The sequence below is a fragment of the Chaetodon auriga genome, chromosome 1, assembly GCF_051107435.1.
Source record: "Chaetodon auriga isolate fChaAug3 chromosome 1, fChaAug3.hap1, whole genome shotgun sequence".
NCBI lineage: Eukaryota > Metazoa > Chordata > Actinopteri > Chaetodontiformes > Chaetodontidae > Chaetodon > Chaetodon auriga.
In genome coordinates this window covers 27,017,287-27,039,095 of record NC_135074.1, presented here as the reverse complement: position 1 = coordinate 27,039,095, position 21,809 = coordinate 27,017,287, and the positions used below count along the sequence as shown (strand labels likewise).

Below are 21,809 nucleotides of genomic sequence, written 5' to 3'. Positions count from 1 at the left end.
TTATTTCTCAGCCCACCCAACACAAGTCAAGCCAGAATCTGTCCACTTGTTTCCAAGCTCAAACTATTGTAGAGCTGATTCTTCAAAAGAAAATTAGCAACTATTTTCATGATCAATTATTCATTGAAGTCATTTTTCAACATTTGATCGTTCCAGGTTCTCAAATATGAGAATTTGCTGCTTTTCTTGGTCTTAAATTATAGTAAATGGAATATTTTTCACTATTTCATGATGAGATAATGATGAATGGACCATAATGGGGGAATGAAAGAGACTTGGCAAGTAAATCAGCATAATGTCATTGTTCTCATGTACTCAATTTAAAACTACAGCAAAAAGAACTTAGCGAGGCTCTGCAGCAGCAGCAGGTGTGCAATGACGGCATTTCATTGACCAAAAACACAAGTCGGAAGATGTTGCAGCTAAAATCTAAAGCTAGAAAATCTCTGGACTTGTTCCAGATGGTGTCAAGTTTGGGAGCTGAAGGATTTTGAATTTCTGATGGCAGATTACAGATGAAACTGGAGGTTTAAGATGAGCTTCAGAATACATATCTACAATTTCACCATATTCCTCGTGAATAAAACATTTAACAGCATTCAAACCAAAGAACATGAAGTGGTGAGGATTATGCTTCAGTGGAGAGAAATACTGCTTGATAAAAAGCGACGGAAGTAAAGAATTTTACAGCAGAATCATTAGTGATTTTCTGGACTTCCATTTAACAACAAACTGGCTGCAAACAATCCCCTCAGAAAAGTACTGTTGGGGGAGGGCAGGACACGTAATCCTCTATAATCACTCCTTGCTCAAACACTGCCTCGCTGTTAACTTCCTCTTTGTAAACCTGAAAACCCTTCACAAACAGTTCAGCTCTGGAGCTGCTAATGTTTTCTCATCAAGCGATTCACGGTCAAACCTGTTACGATACCGTCAATTACTCTAACATGTGAAACCAGAAAACTACTAAGAGCACAGAATCAAGCGGAGGAAATTCTTTTCACGTGGACAAAACAATGGAGACGGTGCAGAAACAAAGCCTTCAGCGACGACTGAGAAATCCCCAAACATAGTCTGCAAACTCCTTTACAACCGTAGCAAGTCGGTACAAACTTCGAGCCACCTCTTCCCTCGCTGGTAGAAAATTCCAGTTGGGGGGGGGTGGGGGGGGGGGGGGCACGTCTGCTCCTCCCCACTGTGTGGGTTTTGTTCTGCTAATCAGACCACATGCCTCAAGGATTCAGGAATCCAAGAGCTCTCAGCCAGCTCCTCTCATTCCACATACAGCCGCAGCAGCCTGTGACAAACTATTCAGTGTGTTGGGGGGGTTAAAGACTCTATCCATTCATAACACCGTTCAACGCTCCCTCCCCTCCTCTCCTAATCTCAGGCACTTCTTTAGCCCCCCCACCTCCACCTCCCCTTACCCCTCATATGCCCTCTCTCTCCCCTCTCACCACAGCACAGTCCTTTTTATCTATGTGCATACTGCGCACTGGGTCTGAATAGGCTCATGGTTTATTATTAGACCATGGTCCAACCACACACCCACCACGGTTTTAAATAGAAGAAACAGAACTAAGCCTACATCGAGTTAGCGCAATGAAAGTCTTGATATTTGGCTTTCTCTTTCCCTTGCTTGTCCCCCCCTCTTCTTATTTTGGTTTGTTTCCTCTCTGTTCTCCCCTCCCTGGCTCTCTAGCTACTCACGCATTGAGAGGCGAAATGAGGCACACTGGAAATTTGCAGGCTGACAATGGAAGACAGCTGCTCTTGCTGCATAAGTCTTTCATGAGCTGAATTAGTTGTACAAGCCTTTGCTCCCTTCCCCCCACACATGCCTCCCTCATAGCGAGCTGATCCAGACACAGCAACACACCTCGTGGAAAGCTTAGGAGAGGGAACGACGGGGAGGGAAAGACAAAGCATGACAGGGGCTTTGTTTGACAGATCTGTGATTTCTTTTCGCAAAAGTAGCCCAATATGTTTCGCGTCCCGGCAGGAAACCATCACATCAATTCTTAAAATGTCATGCTTCGTTGTTTTTCTTTAAAACAGAATGTAAAATGAAGTTTCTAAAATGACACTGATGTTAAAATAAACTGATCAAGTTTCAAGGGGCTGAAAGCTGGAACAGACTGCAGATAAGACCCCCACTTGTGTATTTTTTGAAATGCATTCAAACATCATACCTGGGGTTTCAGTATATTTCAAGACAAGAGCCTCTGACGTCTGGTGCACTACACAAACTAAATTACAACAATAATGTCTACACCGATAAAACTGAACCATCAATTATGACTTTTCAGAGATCAAAATCTTAAAAAAACATGACGCATTAATACAATTATAAAGACTAATTAAAGAAATCTCACATCTTTTATGTCACAAAACACAAAAGAGCTGGTTTTCAAATTATGACTATGAAAACCTAATGAAAGCCAAAGACTTGAAAGTGGGAGTCACAGAGGGCCATTACTCATTGAATCACCAAGCTTTTCTAATAAAAGAGCAACAATATGGCATTCACACTCCCAGCATGGAGTCTCCAGGTTTATATGCACCTTAATTAGCTTTGGAAAAAATTGTCAGGTGTGATTAAAAACACTGTTCTGTTGATTAAGTCTGCCTGTTATGAAAAACACTTGTGATAAGACGGATATTACCCATTTTTGGAGGATCCATGAATCAACTGGATGGATGTAATACATGCCTCCCGGCCCACGTGACAAATGAATAGTAAGTGATAACATAACTGACGGGGAAACGGTCTGTTAGTGAGAATTTTGAAGGGGGAAAAAAAAGAAAAAAACATCAAAAGGACTGATGAATAACTGCCAATAAAGCTCTCACGGAAGAATTTGATCCTTTTACTATTAAGACCAGTTGCACTCATTCCAACCACAACTCTGCAACTTCTGCAGCACTTGCGGTAAAAGCAAGCTTACTTTAAAACTCAATATCAAAAGTGACAACAAATCCCAAACGCCTTCGGGAAACGGCGAGATGGGACACAAATCAAGCCAATGGCTCGCTAAGGTCAAGGTGACTACAGGCTGTGTTTATGACTGGAAAGATCTGGTTCCAGTATTAAACATTTCCAAACAAAAACCCTCTGGACAAGGATTTCCTGAGCAACAAGGCTATAAACTTTGTGGGCCGTGGCATTCTTCTTCTAATTCAATATCTGAATATGTGGTCTGCTGTGTGGGCTGAGGAATCTGGTGTACTGGTGGCTTATGCTGTAATGATTCTCCAGCATGGATTTCTAAGGTTAAGGTTGATGAGTATTCTATACAGCAATCTGAATACGTTTGTAAATGCAAAAGGTGCTTGACTGCAGCTGAGTGAAGAGTCGCTATAGAACTGCTGGACTATGGCCTATTTAAACACTGTCAGCAAGATGATGTGAAGGAAATATGCTACTAAAATTACTACAAGGACTTGTAACTGTCTTTCAACACCCAGCAATGAACAAAATGTGAAATGTAAGACTCAGGGTGGTTGTATTTGGGATAAATATGTTTCAATTGTTTCATTTTCATCATCATCACTGACTGGTCTTCCTCCAACGGCAAACAAACTGGACGCAAAAAACGCTGAAACTGCTTTAATTTGCCAACATTCTGGGTTTGTACCAAACGGCGAGAGCGAGCCAACTAATCTTGGACGCTGTGTGTAAGTGAGATGGAAGCATTTAAAATCATCACAGTCAATCTCCTTCTCGCTACTGGGAGGTTGTGTTCATCAGATAAGCCCCCACCTATCTACTGTACATAATGACGGCCTTGTGATGTGTGCGACACAGAAAGCACAGACAGAATGACGGAATTTTATCATAAAAATGGAATCAATTGTACCACATGAAATATGACAGAAATTGCAACAATGTGGATACAATTTTTTTTTGAAAAATGTTGAGGAGGGGGAGGCGTTAGCAAGACCTCACCACTTCGACAAACACTCAGAACTGCAACCACCTCGCAGTCAGATATTCTGGTGGAGAAAATGAAAAGCTACGTCAGTTTCTGGTCAAGCATCGTAAACATGGAGGAGCGCTGCCCGAACGTGAGAGGGGCCTCCATCAGACGCACAAAGCCGTGAAAGTGTGAAGGTTTAAATACTGGATACCAAGTAACCAGTGAAACAGTGTTTCCTTCCCTGACTATCCATGAGCACTGCAACCGCCATTAAACTGTGACATTTGAAAATATCAGCATTTTGCTGTACTTTATTTTTCCCCACCTTCAAATTACACAAGCTGTTTTGATTTCCGCTGATTCTACAAGCAGTTTTGATTTGCAGTTGCATGTCAGTGAGGGATAGAAGACTGTAAAATGTGTGGCATGCACGGTATGTGTCTTGGTCTGCTAAAAAAAGGAGTATCCCTGGGACATGGATGTTCACATTGAAAGAAAATATAAAAGTGACATCTAATGTTAATGTCGCTGCAACGACATTTTAAGCTGCATTCTAACAGCTGTTCGGTGATTAAAAAGAACTCGACGGTCCATTATTAACTTCTTTCATTTGATTTTTATACTTTCTGTAATGTAGTGTTTTGTTTTGCCTACAAGCTCAAACCAGTTCATGTTATTATGAAGGCAGCGGCTAATGGCAGCTGTGGAAAACAATTAGTGTCAAATGTTTTCTTCCTGTAGTAGTGAGGGACTCCCTGAGGGTGAGCGTATGAAGCAGGCAGAGCAAATCACAACAGCAATGAACTAAGGCTAAGAGATAATTCATCAACTTTTATTGGACTCAAACATTGAGCACATGAATATGCTGTGTTTAAAACTCTGTTTCCCAAATGTGATTAAAACTGGAGTTATTCAATGATCATTGCATTGAACATAAATTTGATTTTATGTGTATACATTTATACCAACATCCTGAGGAACAGCATTGAATCTGTTTCGTTCTGCTTCATATTGAGTGCAACCATATTGCTGCGCTCTATAATGAAATCCAGATACAATCCCTCTCTTGATATGTGCAAGGGCTGCGTTATGCTCGAGCAGAAATAGTTTGTCAGATGCGACATCCGACCACGTAAGAAATCACACTCTCGGTTGTACACAAGAAAATACTTGTTGAAAATGAAACAGGAGAAGTTCAAAGCGTGGTAGCTTTCTCACCTCTGCACAGCTGACCAATCACATCGTGAAGTGAGTGTAAACGGCGGATTGTCAGACAAATTATCAGACACAGAACAACCTAATGTGATGTTGTAAAGATGTGAGGAGACGAGGTTTTCCCAAAGGCAGCTTCATACATCACTAATGACTGTAAATAAATATACAACCCCGATTACAAAGAAGTTGGACTGTTGTGTAGAACATAAAGCAGAATGTGATATTTTGGTAATCCATTTTGCCATATGCTCAATTTAAGACAGTAAAAAGACAATATAATTCATGTGTTAGCTCAATGATTTTATTGATTTTTTGTAAATATATGCTGGTTTCTGAATCTGATACAGCAACACATTTCAAACAAAAAACTAGGAAAGTAGTGGAATACCTGTTTGGAACATTCCACAGGTAAACAGGTTCATTGGTAACAGGTGAGAGTATCATGATTGGCTATGAAAGGCTCGGTCATTCATAAGGACGGAGCGAGGTTCACCACTTTGTGAACACATGATGGTATCAAAGGATATTACTACATGGGCTCAGGAACACTTCGTACAACCACTGTTGACACACAGTTTGTTTGCAGGAGATTGCATTCTGTTTTTATTTACGTTTCACACGGCGCGCCTCCGTTTTTTCAGAATCGAGGTTGTACGTGAGATGTAAAGCTCAAGACACATGTTTGTGCACGACATGAAGGAGATGGCACATATCTGGACAATCACACAAGCTCTTTAGTCCACTTTAAATAAATAGGAGGATTTGAGAGAATGAGATGCTTTTTAATCCTGCTGATTAATGATTTCTGTTAATAAAGCAACAGCTCTGCTTATCTCCCCACCATGAGTTTTACCAGCACACGGACAGGTACGCTAACAGCCTCAATTCATAGTGAGCTCCTTGATGTAATTTACTTCCCTTCTTAAAATAAGCCACAGCCTCTCTTCTATTCCAGCCCTGGCACTACTTTAAAGGAATGAGCTGTAACACAATAGCAACAGTCAGTCAGGCGCAGGCAAAGAGAAAGATCTCAAGCTCGTTCAGATGAAATCCCTCCACTCCCCGAGCCGGACATCAGCGGCAACGCAGAGCGGTGGCTGAGCTCTTTCATTTCAGCGCTGCCTTTCCTTTCTCTTCCCCCTCTTCAAAGTAACACTGCCAATGTAATTTTCCATGAGAGCTGCTCCATTTATCAAGGCCAGTGGCACACTGAGGCAGCTGACGAATGCCTTACTCCTCTAGATTTGTATAATGAGAGGTGGGAGAGTGAGACACACTCAGAGGTGGTTAGCACTTGTACGAAGGAAGTAAAGATGATTTATTCAGCATCAGAGAGCCAATGCTTTGGGGAGCTTTAACTTAGGACAGACAATGTAGCCTTGCTATAACACCTCTACCATTGAGAACAAACTGCTGGTGAGACATATGCTGATTAATGCGTGAATTACACTGGACATGGGACAGCTAGTTCTTTTAAATCAATAGTCAAGTTGTAATGAGGCTGAAAAATTTCCAGCTCTACTTCCCAACAGTGATTGTTTTCTAAATTATGCTGGTTTGCTTTATTTAATTTATTCATCATAAACACAATAACTGAAGCAATCAGAAATTTTAGAAAACAGATTGGAGTGTAATTAAGTTCCACATTCCCTGATATAATTCTGTCACATCGCTGAGGACGAAAGGTCATTAAAGAGCAATCTGGAAGCATTTCTTTTCTGCGTTTACATTTTACAAGCCGCGAGGATGAAATACATTGAATGTTTAACTTCAACCCTCAAAATGGTGTGATATCACATAATAAAGTGTGATCCCCTGATCCTGCCACAGGGCACTGATGGGAAGTTGTGAATGAGGTCAGTAGTCATTTTTGGCCTCTTCTTTTCATCAGATTCAGTATCAAGATTTTTTTTTCTTTACATGCCAAACAATCTCGCCTGTAGACGCTGAGCGGGGTTCTACTGTCACATCTGTGACAAAAAACAGTCATGTGAAATGTTCATTCTCAGCACGGGGATTATGTTTCTGGCTGATGTTAAGGTGGAGCGCAAGATGAGATGTCACAGCCAGAATGAGTCCGTATGAGACTGATGTGGTGCTGTTCTGCTCGGCCACATGGCTGCGAAACTTTGACTGCTGCCAGAGGGAATATCTGTTACAGAGCAGCTTCAGTTCAAAGGGCATGTGAAATACAGTCCGTACGCTAGCTAACTGTAACCAATGCACGTTTTTAAGAAGAGTTAGCAAACTTGTCACTCATACTGAGCAGCGCGCCAGTTTCTCAAACCCCAAGGAACTGCGATGTGTGCATAGTGGCCACAGTTGGTACTGCAGGCTATTTGTTTCCATATGCAAACATTACAAAATATATGTCTGGACAACAACAGACACATTTTTCTGAGTGTAACATCATAATTTGTGCCACTGGGCCAAACATGCAAAGCCACAAAGGGCCCCATCAGTACAGCATGGCAGCTTTAGGAACCTTCACGGGTTATGTGCCGGGTTCTCTTTTTGCAGAACTTGTTTTTTCTCTTACTTTGTATATTTTGACTGTTATGTCCCACAAGGTAAATTCCTTTGAAACTAATCGGTTTATGATTTTGATGAGCAAATTTCAGCGAATGGGCTTCTTAAGTACAGCATCCAGTTCTTTTCTACAACCAGGATGTTCTTTATTCACCACAATTCATTTTTAAGGATACACCAATTCAATACCAATATCAGATATCAGTTCAGTACTGCCTCAAATAGCTGGATCATGTATTGGTGACAATGGGGCTGATCTATTCAATTCAATTTTATGTTTACCTCTACGTAGGCAGGCTGCGCCAAATGTCGGGAAACCTGGCCATTTTGCTTGAAGGAAGAGCTAACAAAAAGATTTCAGCTGTTTCACTGGAATCTTAATGATTGACCAATTTGTTGCTGCAATTACACGTTTTACACTTGAATTGTAATTCCTGTTAGTTTTGAGGACTTTCTACTAAGCTGCTGGTGCATGACTATTATTTCAGTACATTGATATCCTCGTATTTATGTGTTCCATTTTGTTTAAGTTGACTTGGGGAAGCAATGTTTAGGTGAAGCCTGATGTTGCCTTACACATAAGAGAGTGATTCCAGTCTCTTCCACACTGTGAAGATATTAAGATTGGTATCAGCCAGATTGAGGAACTGAAAAAAGTGGATTGGTGCATCACTTCTCATTTTCTTGCAATATCTAACTTGTCCTTAACGCTGCCGTTTACCAGTTTCTGTAAGGCTGTGGTCATTCAAATGTGTAGTTATTATCAAGCTCATTGGTGTCAACACTAGGTTTGGCTCCATCCTTACAACTGCTGTGCTTGACCTCTTTTTGTTCCTCTTCCTCGTGTGATCAAGCAATCCAGCTTCTCCATGTTGAGGTAAGGATGGCAAACTGACTTATAACGTCCAAATGACAGGGAGTGTTTATAGACATTTTTTTGGATTAGGCAGAAAAAAATGCACCTTTTAATGCATTTTTAGTGCATCCATTAACTGAGGTTGCCAACCTTAAAACTGCTATTCAAACCAAAGTTGATGTGTGCTGAAATATAATCACGGTATTTTTCCCATCACGCTTTCAAGGATACCTTTCACCAGCTATTTGAAAGCAGTTGTGACCTCTCTCCTTTATTCAGTGCCATCAACCAATTCATGTGGTTTCTCCCTCAAAAGCCTTTTCATTCTAAATACATTATGATTACAAAGACTTTCCAGAAATTTCCTTTCATAGCAGTCAGCCCAAGGAGACTCTACAGCTTGTGTTCATGACTGGGTGTCCTGGATTTAAGGAATCAAACAGGCTTCCTCACAGCCCATCCCCCACGCCACTTTCAGAGCAGCAGGAAAAACGACGAAGGCGTGCTTTGCACCAGCTCCCTCCCCCACACTCTGCTCCACCAGGCATTGCTGGGGCTTGTGGGATTAAGAATGGAACACGATGACAGACAAAAACAGTCCTCAGCACCTCCCTGCTCTGCTGTCTTTTATACTGCCAGAGCATGAAAAGGCTGCTATGAGGCATACAATAGACACAGTGATAGATCAACTCTATGAGTGAACAAGATAAGTGTGGGTGAATAGATACACAAATCTTTATATTGTTCTTGTAAGATAATGTCAGTGCTGAAATTGTGTGAAGAAAAAAAAAGGGGGAACGCGATGTGACATTTACTTCACTTCACAGGCGTGATGCGATGTATATGGCTGACATTGTCTATTATAATCCTATTTGACATTTGTGCTTGGTTTTACTGACTCATGTACAGTACATAATACTCTCATGGTTATTTGCAGCTGATGTTGGTATTGGTATCCATTTTCAACATGGCAAAATACAATTTTAAACATGAAGGCATAATTCTAAGACAAATCAAGCCTCCTTTGTCAAGAGGGGGACTGGAAAAACACTACTGTGCAGACTATTTCCTGTGGCTGGTCTCAGCATCACATTCGTCAAGGGTGCCCTCATTCACCGTGTGGTAATAAAAGAGAAAACAGTGGTAGGTCTTTTTATGCATCACATGTCAGGCAGCTTCAGGGAATAGAGTGCATCTCCAAGCCTGCTGTAAGCGACAGGCTATCACAAAGCACAACTTGAAGAACCCTACAGTGTTCGGTCCTGTTGTGTCCCATTGTATTAATTCACACCACGATAACCCAACAGATGAAAGCCTGTTTTGTTTCAAAGATACTTTTCACAGACAAACAAACTCCACAGTTGCTATTTGTTCCTTGCTCCTGGATGAGAAAGTGATAACTGAGTTGTTGCTAACACATTGCAACAACTGTGCTTGCTCAAAAGAAGGAGTTCAGGGCACAAGTAAACTTTTAAAGCACGCACTAGAAAACCTCCACAATGCACTGGGAAGCTAGCCAGCCAGTTTAACTTCTGAAACACAGCTTTGCTTGTATGTGGGTATGTTGGTTCTAAGAGACTAATCACCACTTTTTTAATGCAACTGTACATTATGTTGAATTGTATGTAAAACTATTGATTTTCAACAGTAAATCTACAAACATTAGGATCATGTTGCACTGTAAGACTGCCAATTGACAACTGCATGTCTCCAATGAAACCTGGAGTCATTAATTTCCTTTGGCATGCAAATACCACCAAAGTCTAGTCATTGAAACAGGGTGACACAACACCAAACGAATCCATGCAGCAGCAAAAGAGCAAAAAGAAAGACCTACCTTTTCATTTTTCACCTTCTTTAGCGTCTTGCATTCACTATTACCATTTTCCACCTCCTCTGGTTCAGTTTTTGTGGTCAATGCTGGTACTATCCCAACAGGTTCAAGTGCAATATTCCCCATTTGATTGGCTTCTGCCAAGTCTGTTGATTGTGTGTTCTCAAAGGACGTATTACGACTATTCCCCAAAGCAACTTGGGCTTGAGACACAACATCCTTCTCCGCAGCAGCTATTGCCACGACTGGGGCTCCATCTGTTTTGTCCTTCTTACTTTTCCCACTCGCTCCTTCTTTCTCTTTTTTGCCGCTCAGAACACCTCTGGAGGCTTTGCCCCCTTTTTCCATGTTCTTCCCAGAGGTGGAATTGTTGCCAGCAGCTCCTGCACCCGCTGCGGTGCCTGTTGGCTCGCCTTGAGTCCGTCCTGTAGTTTCTTTTTTGCCCCCATCTCCTGCTGAAGCTTTGCTACTATTGTCTTTAGAGTTCTTACTGCGCTTGTATTTGGATTTGCTTTCCTTACCTTGAGAGCCAGACACTGGACTAACAAACCTGATGTTGTCAGGCAACGCTGCCACTGCACTGGGTGGTGCCGCCATGCCGTCCTTGGTGCCAGACATCTCAAGTTTGTCCTTCTCTAAGTCAGCGTCAAGGTCAATAATCAGATTTCCAACACCGATATCCCACTCATCCCCGCTGTCGTAAGTGTCCACCGCATTCGAGTCCACACCTTTCCCGCCTGCAGTGCCACCACTTAGGGACATTTTAGTGCCAACGGCCCAGGATTGCCTCAGTGAGGTCCGACACCCTCTCAGACGGTTGGGACTCAGGGGCAAGGGTTAGAGAATCCTCACGGTCTACTCGTCCCTGTCCCATTTATCCACATTTTGCCCTTGAAAGAAAAGAGAAAGGAGTTATATTAGTCTAATAACTCGGACATAAATAGTAGTACTACAGCTCTGCCAAAACAGAGTATTTCATTGGGTATAAAACACACAAAAAAAAATCATTTGATCTGATTTGATGAGCCAGTAATTCTCTGGTGATCACGGCACAAACCACGATGGTAATACCCACTGGTGTGACAGCACTGCTCCGAAACCCTCTCTTCATAATCACTTCCCACTGTTGTCATGGCAACCGTGGGAAATGTAGCTTAAATCCTGCTTTGACAGCCAAGGTGGCCCCACCGTTCTGAATGACTGGCTCTCTTTTCGCAAGGCGCTGCTGATAGTGTCACTGCTGATAAATAAGGAGTAGCTGGCCTCAGACACCCCCGCACGGTTTGTGGAGCCGTGCCTTTTCAACTCGAGAACACAATGGTAATCTTGTCTTAACAGAGGAGCTTAAAGCCATGAATGAACCAGTGTATGCCACAGGAGAACAGTCACTTTGGTGTATTTGCTTACACAATATAGCCAAAAAGGTCACCGTGTTTCATATCTTTCAGCAAATAAATTCGAGCGCAGATCCCTGGTGCAAATTTACACATACCGAATACCAACATGGAAATAAAAGATCAGTATCTTTTAAATGGAACCTCATGAATTTAAGGTTACATGGGCTCAATTTTCACAATTCAGATCAAATATGTAATCAGATTAGCATGGGTTTTGATAATACCGAAGGTCCTCTTGTCGGAGCTCAATATTGGCAAAGCTTTCTCTATAAAAATAAGACATTGATTGATTGCAACCAGTACCAGGAGCAAGTGTAAGCATCAGTGTAACATCAGCTTGTTTGTTGTTTGTGTGTTCGTCATGAGCGAGCGGCTGTGAAAAGAGGTCTCTTTAACATGCAATATTGAAACGCTGAGGAATTTTAAATGTAAAGCACATGGAGTTTCCCTTGGGAATAACACGTGCTATATAAATACAGATTGCCTTGGCAGCTGCATCATGACTGCTCTTTTTTTTTTTAACTTGCCTTCAGCATGTACCAATTAGTTTGTCAATTTTTAAGACCTCAACCAAGGCCGTTTTAAATGGTAATCTTCTGAGAGGTGATTCCTAAAATATATAGGTGAATGCTGAAAATTGCAATTACAATGCATCATCTGTTAAATGACATAATGAGGGTTTTAAATAGATGCTGTTACAAATTAGCATTACTGACATGTATATTCATGTAACGGTTTCATTTTGCCGTACACCTCATAGTTCAATCTGTTCTGGGGAAAAAAGGTATCATTGCGCCTTACGTAGGTTTGAAGAATATTCAGAGCAGTGGTTCAATGTAACCCCACAGAGGCAGAATAAACTGGTGTTGAACACGAGGATGAATTGGTACCAGAAAGAGCCCATTTTCTGAAAACCTTGCATTGACAGTTCCCCGAGAGCTCACTCCATGTACGTAGGTAAATAATTAACATGTCTGTAGTTCTCATCTCTCTTTTCTATGAAGAACGTGAAGGATAAGGAAGCCTGGGCACAAAAGACTCTGGAGTGGTGCTAAGGGTGATGAGATCAATACCGCCTCAAACGAGCATGAATTCTGATGATTCTCTTTGTGCTGCATAGACTCGGCTCGACAAAATACAGCCAAACAGCACACGACGTACATGGTATGTATGTGATTCTTATTTATGATTCATGGCCATTGTATGTATGTTTTATGTTTACAGCTGAATTCTGCTTTTTATAATTTATATCTGACATATTTTCTGGAGAGAGACCTGTAGACATTTGCTGATAAACGTGTCAGTATTCTGGCCATGGTATTGTTTTTTATGTATTTTCCAGTTTGAATGGTTTAATTCAAAACAAACCCTTGATTAGAATGCACCACCAACTTAGCACTGTTTCAGAGGAGAAAAATTACCCAAATTCCCACTTTTACTGTTAATCGATAAATTGCTTACATTCACTTAAAGTAAAAACTGCTTTAAAATGAAGGCACTGCCATGCACTTTAAAGACAATTAAATAAGTGAATGGAAGAACGACTGATAAAACATTAGGAATATGCACAACATTGAAATTATTAAAAATTCTCTTCTCACTGCAAGATTATTAGCCTTGTGTAAATACGGCTCATCTTGAGGGGCTTATCAAGTCAAATCCTGAAGCTTTTCAAGTAACTACGACAGCATCCAATGAGATTTTATGGGGTTATTGGCATATCTTCTGTTTCATTATTATTGGTAGTACTATTAAATTAATATCTATTTAATGGAGGAGCTCAAACAAACACTCCATACGCCCATTTGTCCAGTTATGACACCACATACCAGCCTCTGCTCACAGGCCCAGTTTTATCTTCCTCAGGAAATAAAGTCTAAGAGAGATATAAAATGCAATTAGTGCATCTGTTCCAGTACACACGTTAATGCTCTAGTCTTTAAAATGGATTGTTCCCACTGACGGACAGAGAAGCAGTCATTTTGCACCATCTACCATTACTCTGCCCTCATTAGTACGGCAGTCCAAAATGGCAGCTGGATCACATAATGCACAAAGCTCACGTTGATTCAGTTAAGGGGCCATTTATATCACCCCCAGCAGTGACAAAGGTAAACCTGTTGAACAATCATTTGATCACCGTGCCTGCTTATTCCTCACAGATGGCTCCCCAAAGGAACAACAGTCGGTGGCAGGTTTTGGAGGGTGGAGAGATGCAGCTGTCCCTGTTTGACTGGGTAAACAGTTGTGAGGTCTAATTTGTCCAACACCTCCACAAAAGAGAGGTTGTAACTCTATCGGCAGTTGACCTACTGTACTGCCCTTAGCTGGAACTGCAGCGCAAGCCCTTTTGAAAAAGCCCCACTGAGGAAATGTCCCAGCGAGAGCCCCGTTGAGCGAAAGGCATGCAGGCTGTGCAACTCCCAGAGTGCTTGTCCTTTTTTTCACAGATCCAGTTTCATTCAGCCATCTATCACAGAGGCCACATAAGCTGCAATGAAAGTGCAGAAAAGGATAGGGGAAGGCGATTTCTGGTCAATTTGCCGTGGAACACAACTAAATCAGACCTGGCGTAATGTAGTTTTCTGCATGTGACTGTTAGGAACACCATCTGTGCATAAAATAGAAATTAGAGTGGGGTTTAGATGAGCTCTGGCTACGTCTGGGCACCGACTCTGTACAGGCACAGAGCACAGCACTGGACTTATTTAGCCTTTTTTGCTGACTGTTCATATGTGAAGGACAAAGGTGTGGATGGAGGTGACGTGCAAAGAAAGGCGAAAAATATTAAGAGGCAAAGGAGGGAATATTACAAGTGATTCCTAGTGTGAATTTCATTTAGCTTTTAAAAATACTAAAACATCAACATGCCCTTTTTTAGCAACACAAAGGCAGGCAGCTCACGAAGAAACATGGAATTCACCAAACATACATTTTTTTCTGCAGCAAAAACAACAGCATGTGATGGATAACATATGTTTCCAGCCCCATATGTCAGAGAGCAGAACAGGTAATTATAGTTTCAATAGCAGACATGAAAAACAGCTTCTCAGCTCAGGCTTAAATAAGATACATATGCCCTCAAATTAGGCATGTGTTGACATGAACATTTCACTGTGTGATTATCCAGGCCAGAACAAACTCAGTACATGATATTATTGAAATAATTACTTAAGTAAGATGAATATCTTCAAACAGTATTAAAACACAGCTACTTTAATGGAAGAACTTGTTTTATTCCCATTTAAAATGCAGTTTTAAGGAAATACCTTCATTTAGGACAATAAATGCCATAAGCATTGCTGTCACCATGATACATGGGGATTTATCTGCATGCCGCTGGTCCCCGGCCATTGTTTGTTATTGTGCCTGCTGTAATTACAAACATAAAAACTTACATTGTTCTGTGATGTTTTCATTTTTTTACTGAGGTACGTGTGCAGCTGTAATGATTATGGTCTCATCTCTGCTCCCAACACTCCAAAGCTCATTTAAGGGCTGAAAGATGCTTCGCCGAAGTTACTTTAAATCGTCTTGCGGCAATGCAGGGAGGGAGTGTGGGTTTGTCGTAGTTCACAGAGGAGAGTTTAACACCTTGGAAATCTCAGCTACATGCCCTGCATAGCTATGGCTCTGTGTATCAAACAAGCGCTGACTGGTTGAACAGTGAGGAACATCCAGGAGCGCTGGGGTTGGGCCAACACCCCACGCACAACTAAAACAACAACCCAAATGGCAAAAGCAAGGAGGTGGCTTGTTTATTTCCAGGCATTTCATGTTTTTTTGACTTTGGTCTGACAAAATAAGCACCTTTACGACCTTCTTATTTATTTAGTCCTATAGACTAAATGATGAAAATTAAGCTATTGAACTGCCCATAATTACGCCCACATAACTTCCCATAATCAGCTGGTTGACAATAATGTGAATAGGAATAAGAACAACAGATGTACGTACTCACCGACATAAACACTAGGTGAGCAGTTACAAAGTCCGTCTGATACTGTATGCCTTCTGTCTACAAGTCATTCAGCCGGAATACAAAGCATACGAGTTGTTCGCAGATTAAAAAGCGACTGTGGCACCAATGTAAGCCAGAAAAAACCAAACATGAATTGAATGTCGAGTCTGGCAGTGTGCATCATTTTCTCTGCAGGTCATTTAAAAGGCATGCTCCAATCCAGAGAGCCCCACAGTAACCTCCGTGTAATTGGATTGCGTGCTTGAGCTGATTACCAAAATAGAAATGCACCCAGCCAATCCAGGTGATGGGAATCAGGAGTCTGTGGGTCAGCCGGCATCTTTATCAGTAAATATGTCAACAACAGGGATGCAAAGATCTCCAGCAAAGTGCCACCTCACTGAAGCTTGGAGTGCCTTATATGGCCGTGCATTACAAAGATGATTTTATTGATTACTATTAATATTAATCAATACATTATATTCAACCTAAACTGGAGCCCAAATGAGGTCTTTTGATTGATACTCCTTAAACACACAAAGGGTTAAATTATTCTTTCCAAATGGTATTTTTTCATCCCTGAATGCAGCAGCTTTCTGCATCTCTTGGACTGGCAGCTGCATGACTCAAATCGACAGCAACCAAAGAAGTGTGAAATATGCTAATTGCTCTATGGCTGATTAGGCTGTCCTGTCCTAATGTCCAGACTCTGGTGTGTTGCAGGAAAAAAAAAAAACAAAACACAGCTCTCACACCGCACGACCATCATCCTCCACGGCAGTTTTCCAGGAAAGAGAAATACAGCAGTCTGTCTCTTTTTCTTTTGATAAAAAAAAGGTGACTGATCCCCGCCAATTATCAGTATGCATGCTGTGTTCACTCTCACATTAAGACTACATCCACACTGAGGTGGATAAATCGCTAAGCAGAGTTAAAACGACTGGTGTCCGCACTGTCGTTCATAAATGCTACCAGATTAATCCCTTTGCTGCTTCACAGACCGTTGAGCGAATCACTATTTTACGTTTGCCGTGCAGGTTAACTAGAACAGCAGTATCATGTGATCAGCTATGACATTCAAAATGAGTGATCACAGAAAGTTACAAGGCTTCTCGACATCACTGCGACAGAGCTAGCTCCTCATCACGTCTGATCAGGCTTATTACATAATTTACAGCATTTTCAGCTACTTGACAACTATAGAGTGTGTTTGAAAAGCTCTGTTTTTGATGTGGAAAAACAAAGACTTACTGTGGATTAAAGGGCAAAACACAGATTAAAAAAGACACTTTTCAAATTTAGCACCGTTAGCGTGGAGGTGGCTAAAATCCCTGCTGATCAGTAAGTCGTACAACTTCAATCTCAAACAGTTTTATGCTACCTTCCTCTGGGACCTCCACTTTAAAACCTTTTAAATAAAGTTTATTGACTGCTTTTCCAGGCAGTAATGACATCATGAGGAAAAAACATACACGTGTACATTACCGTGCTGGCTGGGTGTCAAATATGACAGCACTTATGAGCTAACTGGGCACATAAATACTGTTTACACTACATGCAATGCTACTAATGTGTTTTCATGTGACCAGCTAATCTACTGTCAAAGGCTGCTTTGGAGTGTGCATGCAGAGTGGGTCCATAGTCAACAGCAAAGTACATCCAGCCTGGCTAACATTTGGTTGTTTTAACTGAAAAAGACTTTATAATGAACAAAGACCTTAGCTGCTAAGTGGTTGACTTTGGCATGTGCGGTGTATATGTGTGCTCATCTAATTCAGCCAATGCTGAAGCCAGTGAGGCACCGATCAACAACAAGGTAACACAAAGTGCTTTACATAAGACACAGTGGGCGTTAAGACAAGATATAAAAGCAAGAAACGCACAAGTGGGATTGAAAGTGGAGGGAATTTAATAAAAGGTATTCAGTGTATTTTTGGTGAAATGTAAGTTAACACCATATTGACATGTATTTCAAGTGAATAATGTTCAGTTAGGAACATGCTGTCTTCACTTAGAGGTGGCTATTTTTTACAGAGGAGCACAGACGACTGATGGAGAGCTTCATGACATGGTGCAACGACAGATTCAGCAGAATCAATCAGCCTGTGGTGGACTACAACGCTTCAAATATGGATTTTGCTGCAAAGAAGTTACAAATTAAAACGTGGATACTTCACACACCCCTCAATTCAATCTATACAGTCACCCCAGTTTCAAGGTGGACGCCAAAGATCAGTGTCAACAATTCAGTATCTGTTCAAATGTGAAACTCCGTTCTGAGTTATGGTGTTGAATAATGGCCAGAAAAGTGTTTTTGCAGAACATTTTCGTGTCACTTTGACCACCAAGATCTAATCAGTTCATCTTTAAGTCCAAGTGGGCATTTGTGCCTGAACTAATGAAATGACTCACTCTGCAGGCTCCAATACACAATGCTCAGTTTTAACACTAGAACTAGCTCCACGACATCAGTACGTCAATCAACAACAGTGCAAAACTGGCATTATTTATGTTTCATACTACGTCTTCAAACAGCCAGTAGGATCTCATGTCAGGTGCAGCTGAAGAGGAAAAAAACTGCCAATAAACAAAAGCACAAATAGTCTCATCTGACCTTGAGTCGACTCAAATAAACATCTAAACAGTTCAATGTCTGATCGTTATAAAAACTTAACTGCTGCTGTGTAAACAGGACCAAAAGCATACGAGTAAGAGTGTGAAGAGATCTATTAAAAACAAATCTTATTAGAGAGATTTAGTTTTAAATGCAGACAGATAACTGCATTAATGAGGAAAATGAGGGGGATGAAGGCAGCTGACATCTTGAAGTGACATGTCTAATAGTGGAGAAATAGATATAACTGCCAACAAATTCAACTGAAGGCTATAGACATAAATAAAGATGTGCTTGCCTCGTACTTAAAAAGCACTGTAATTATGTTGTATACTTAAAAGTTTTTTTTTGGAGATGATCACTCAGCACTAGAAAAGTCAACAGTTTGAAATATGTTGTGGGGAAAATCCAGATTAGCTGGCTAACTAACAATTAACTACATGTTTTGGGTGAGGCAAACTACTTTTAACCCAACATTAATCTTGAATCGGCCGTCTGTCTACCTCGACAACGTGCACTCACTTTGATAGTGATATCAGTAGATTCAATGAAAGAAAGGAGAGCGCAGACCTCCATCAACGCCAATGGTCCTCGCCTCTTTGATATGCAAATGTCCAAGGGCTTGTTCTCGTGAAGCGATAAGTTCAAACGTTTCTCCTAAACATCTCTGGGGGAGTTTAAAGCAGGAAATTCACAATCGGATGTAAGGAGAGAGTATAATTACGATTTGTGTGTTTACATTGTCATAGCCACACCTTAGTTTGAGGGAGAGGTGATGTTACGGTCGTACCAGTTCTCCCATGAAACCACTGTCCCCGAATACTAAATAACTGTCTGTTTGAAGTTTGAGCAGCTACATGTGACTATATTAGAGGATTACTGCTACTTATAAGAGTGGATTGTGATATAGAGCCTTCTTATTTCCAAATTGGGCTGTGTGATCACTATTTAACTTAACTACCATCTACTAGATTTTAAGATGTACGGTATATTATGTCCAATCTTGCAAAATTAACAAAGGTGACAAAATAACTCCTGTATCCGCCCTGCCAGTCAGATCTGCTCCAAATTTAATGGGTTCTTCCTTGACCCAGGCGACACCTTTCCAACCAGGGCCAGTAGTTTTCCCATAATCCTACTGACAGTCACACCAACAAACAGGTCTGTAGAAATAACCTCCTTGGCGGCGGGAACAAAGATCTTGCTCTAAAGGTTTGAGCAGCTGACATCTCTGTGTGAACTGTAATCAAACAGAGCTGAATATCACAGTTGAATTGTTGGAAGTAAACAAACATTCACATGAATCAAGGCTTAATGAAGTGCATTATGTCATTTGACAGTGGAAATGCTTGCCACAGTAAACGACTTATTCATGCAAACTATCAAGTACACACACACACACACACAGTATCTGTCACAAAGAACAAATTTTCTATGAAGCACGATGAGGACTTAAGCAATATTTCCTTTTCAGCACAGTCTCAACATCATTCCCCAGTATTTGTAGAAAGAGAAATCATAATTTTGTCAAGCCTAAATAGTGGTGACCAGTCTAAACTGGGAATTCGACCCACCTGTGAGTACCGATAAATAATCAAATTGCGGCTTGTCTGCGGTGACAGCTGATGCAGAGGATGAAAAGTCTCACACAGTGGCCAGAGTGTAAGCAAACCTGAATCCTGAAACCCAGACAGGGTGCCAGATTGATTTTTCCTGTGCTCAAAGCGGAGAAACAAGAGCAGCTCCATTAACATGCTCAGCCATTCCACTCTGCCATGATTTCTGAATTACAAAAGCCAGTCACTAAGATTCTCAAAACACTTCTCATTATCTCTGCTCACTTCCTTCCATAATTGAGACACTCTGTCTCAATGCAAGTCGATATGGTAACGGCAGCATCCACTGTGGCACACTTGCTCGTGTTTGTGGGCAACTGTGAAGTAGGCTCACTGAGCGAGTACTTAATCTCTCTGTGGAAAGCCTTCAGGTCGAAATCTGTCATGAATTTAAATTAATATGTCGTTACATCCATCTACGTGGTGGAGTGTGGTTTAACACTAATATGGCACATTTATTGTTGAGGGATGTTTTTCATGCTCTGCTCCTGAGAAATGTTCACGTAGTGTCGTCTTAATGAGCCTCATCAGTTCAGCGAATACAACATTTACGTCCATGTCAGTAAATGACATGCCAACTGTATAACACTGAGGTGTGACAGTTTCTAATCCTGGGATTATTATACCTGCAAAGGGCCATTTCTTGGTATATTTGGTGGCAGCGCTCTGTTCACTGTTCATTAGCTGGATTTGGGTATTACACCTTTGAATGTCCTGAAACTTGCCAACGGAAAATGATATTAAACCGCGAGTAGGAAAATGAAAAACAACACCAGGCCTTATCTATCAGCTGTCTGCGAGCTACTCAGACTACACAGACAAGGTTAAAGGGGGGGCTGTATGATGGTTTTACTACTACAGGAACAATTGCTTTCTTCATAAGTAAGATGCTCTCTATCAACTGCTCGTGTCAGCTCCAAACAGTCCAATAAATTTCGGATTTGTGTTTTGTGCGCGTTACACCAGCTGTCAGGAACAACTCACTGTATTATATGCAAATGAAAAGCAAGTTAAGCACAACATAGTCACATGCAAAGCAAATTAAATTAATTAAATAGTTACTTTAGTGGCAAAATATGGTAATTGGGCTCATTTGAAGCTGCAGGAGGGACGAGTTTCTTTTTAAAAATGATGTTTTCTGGAGGTGGTAAATGGCAGGTGATGCTGGTGTGTGCTGATAACTGTGGACGCTGTTGTGTCTTCTGTTAATATGTGATATAACAGGTTTAGCACTGTGGGATAAGTATAGCAGGAAGGTGAGTCTTGAGTCTCCAGGAACTCCACAAGGAAAACACTACTGTAGAAATATCACAATCATTTCCCGACAGCCATGTTGGGCCAAATAAAAATCACCAACAGTGTGACCTGAATACTATAATAATGTTTATCAATAGGTCTAGTCTATATAAGTTTATCATATTTCCTGGTAAGCACGCCTCCTCTTGCTCTTGTACTTGTACTCATGCAGTGGACAATGATACAATCATTTCGGTTTAATGGGCACCCTTCAGCACCTCATTGGCTTTTTCCTGGGATGGTCTCAATCTTCAGTCACTGGACTGTTCAAAGTAAACAACCCAGACTTGGAGTCGACTTCCAATGTTGACATGACATTTGATTTTTATCAGACTCTGGAATCAGCTGCGATGTTGGGGGTTGGGGTGGCCAGTACGTTCGGCAGACTCAAGCTCTTTTTCATGAGAGGATAATCAGCGTGACCGTCGCGCCAGACTGCCTCCAGTTAGCTCGACTGAAGCCAGGCTTCAAGTCAAGATCGTTAATTTATGTGAAGACGCCACTGCGCTAAACCATCAATGCATGTTCATTTTTTTCACTCTACCATATATGCCAGAGTTTTCCCAAGCTA

The 21,809-nt window shown here is 41.2% G+C and overlaps 1 protein-coding gene across 5 annotated transcripts in view; it reads right to left on the bottom strand.

Annotated features, from left to right (window-relative positions):
* Positions 1–21,809, bottom strand: part of znf609b (zinc finger protein 609b) — a 74,871-nt gene that overhangs the window by 41,239 nt on the left and 11,823 nt on the right. For all 5 annotated transcript variants that reach the window (XM_076732492.1, XM_076732500.1, XM_076732468.1 and 2 more), the window contains exon 2: positions 10,358–11,244. In XM_076732492.1, coding sequence (XP_076588607.1) covers positions 10,358–11,116 — 759 coding nt within the window. In that variant the 5' untranslated portion in view covers positions 11,117–11,244. The remainder of the gene's footprint in view (positions 1–10,357; positions 11,245–21,809) is intronic.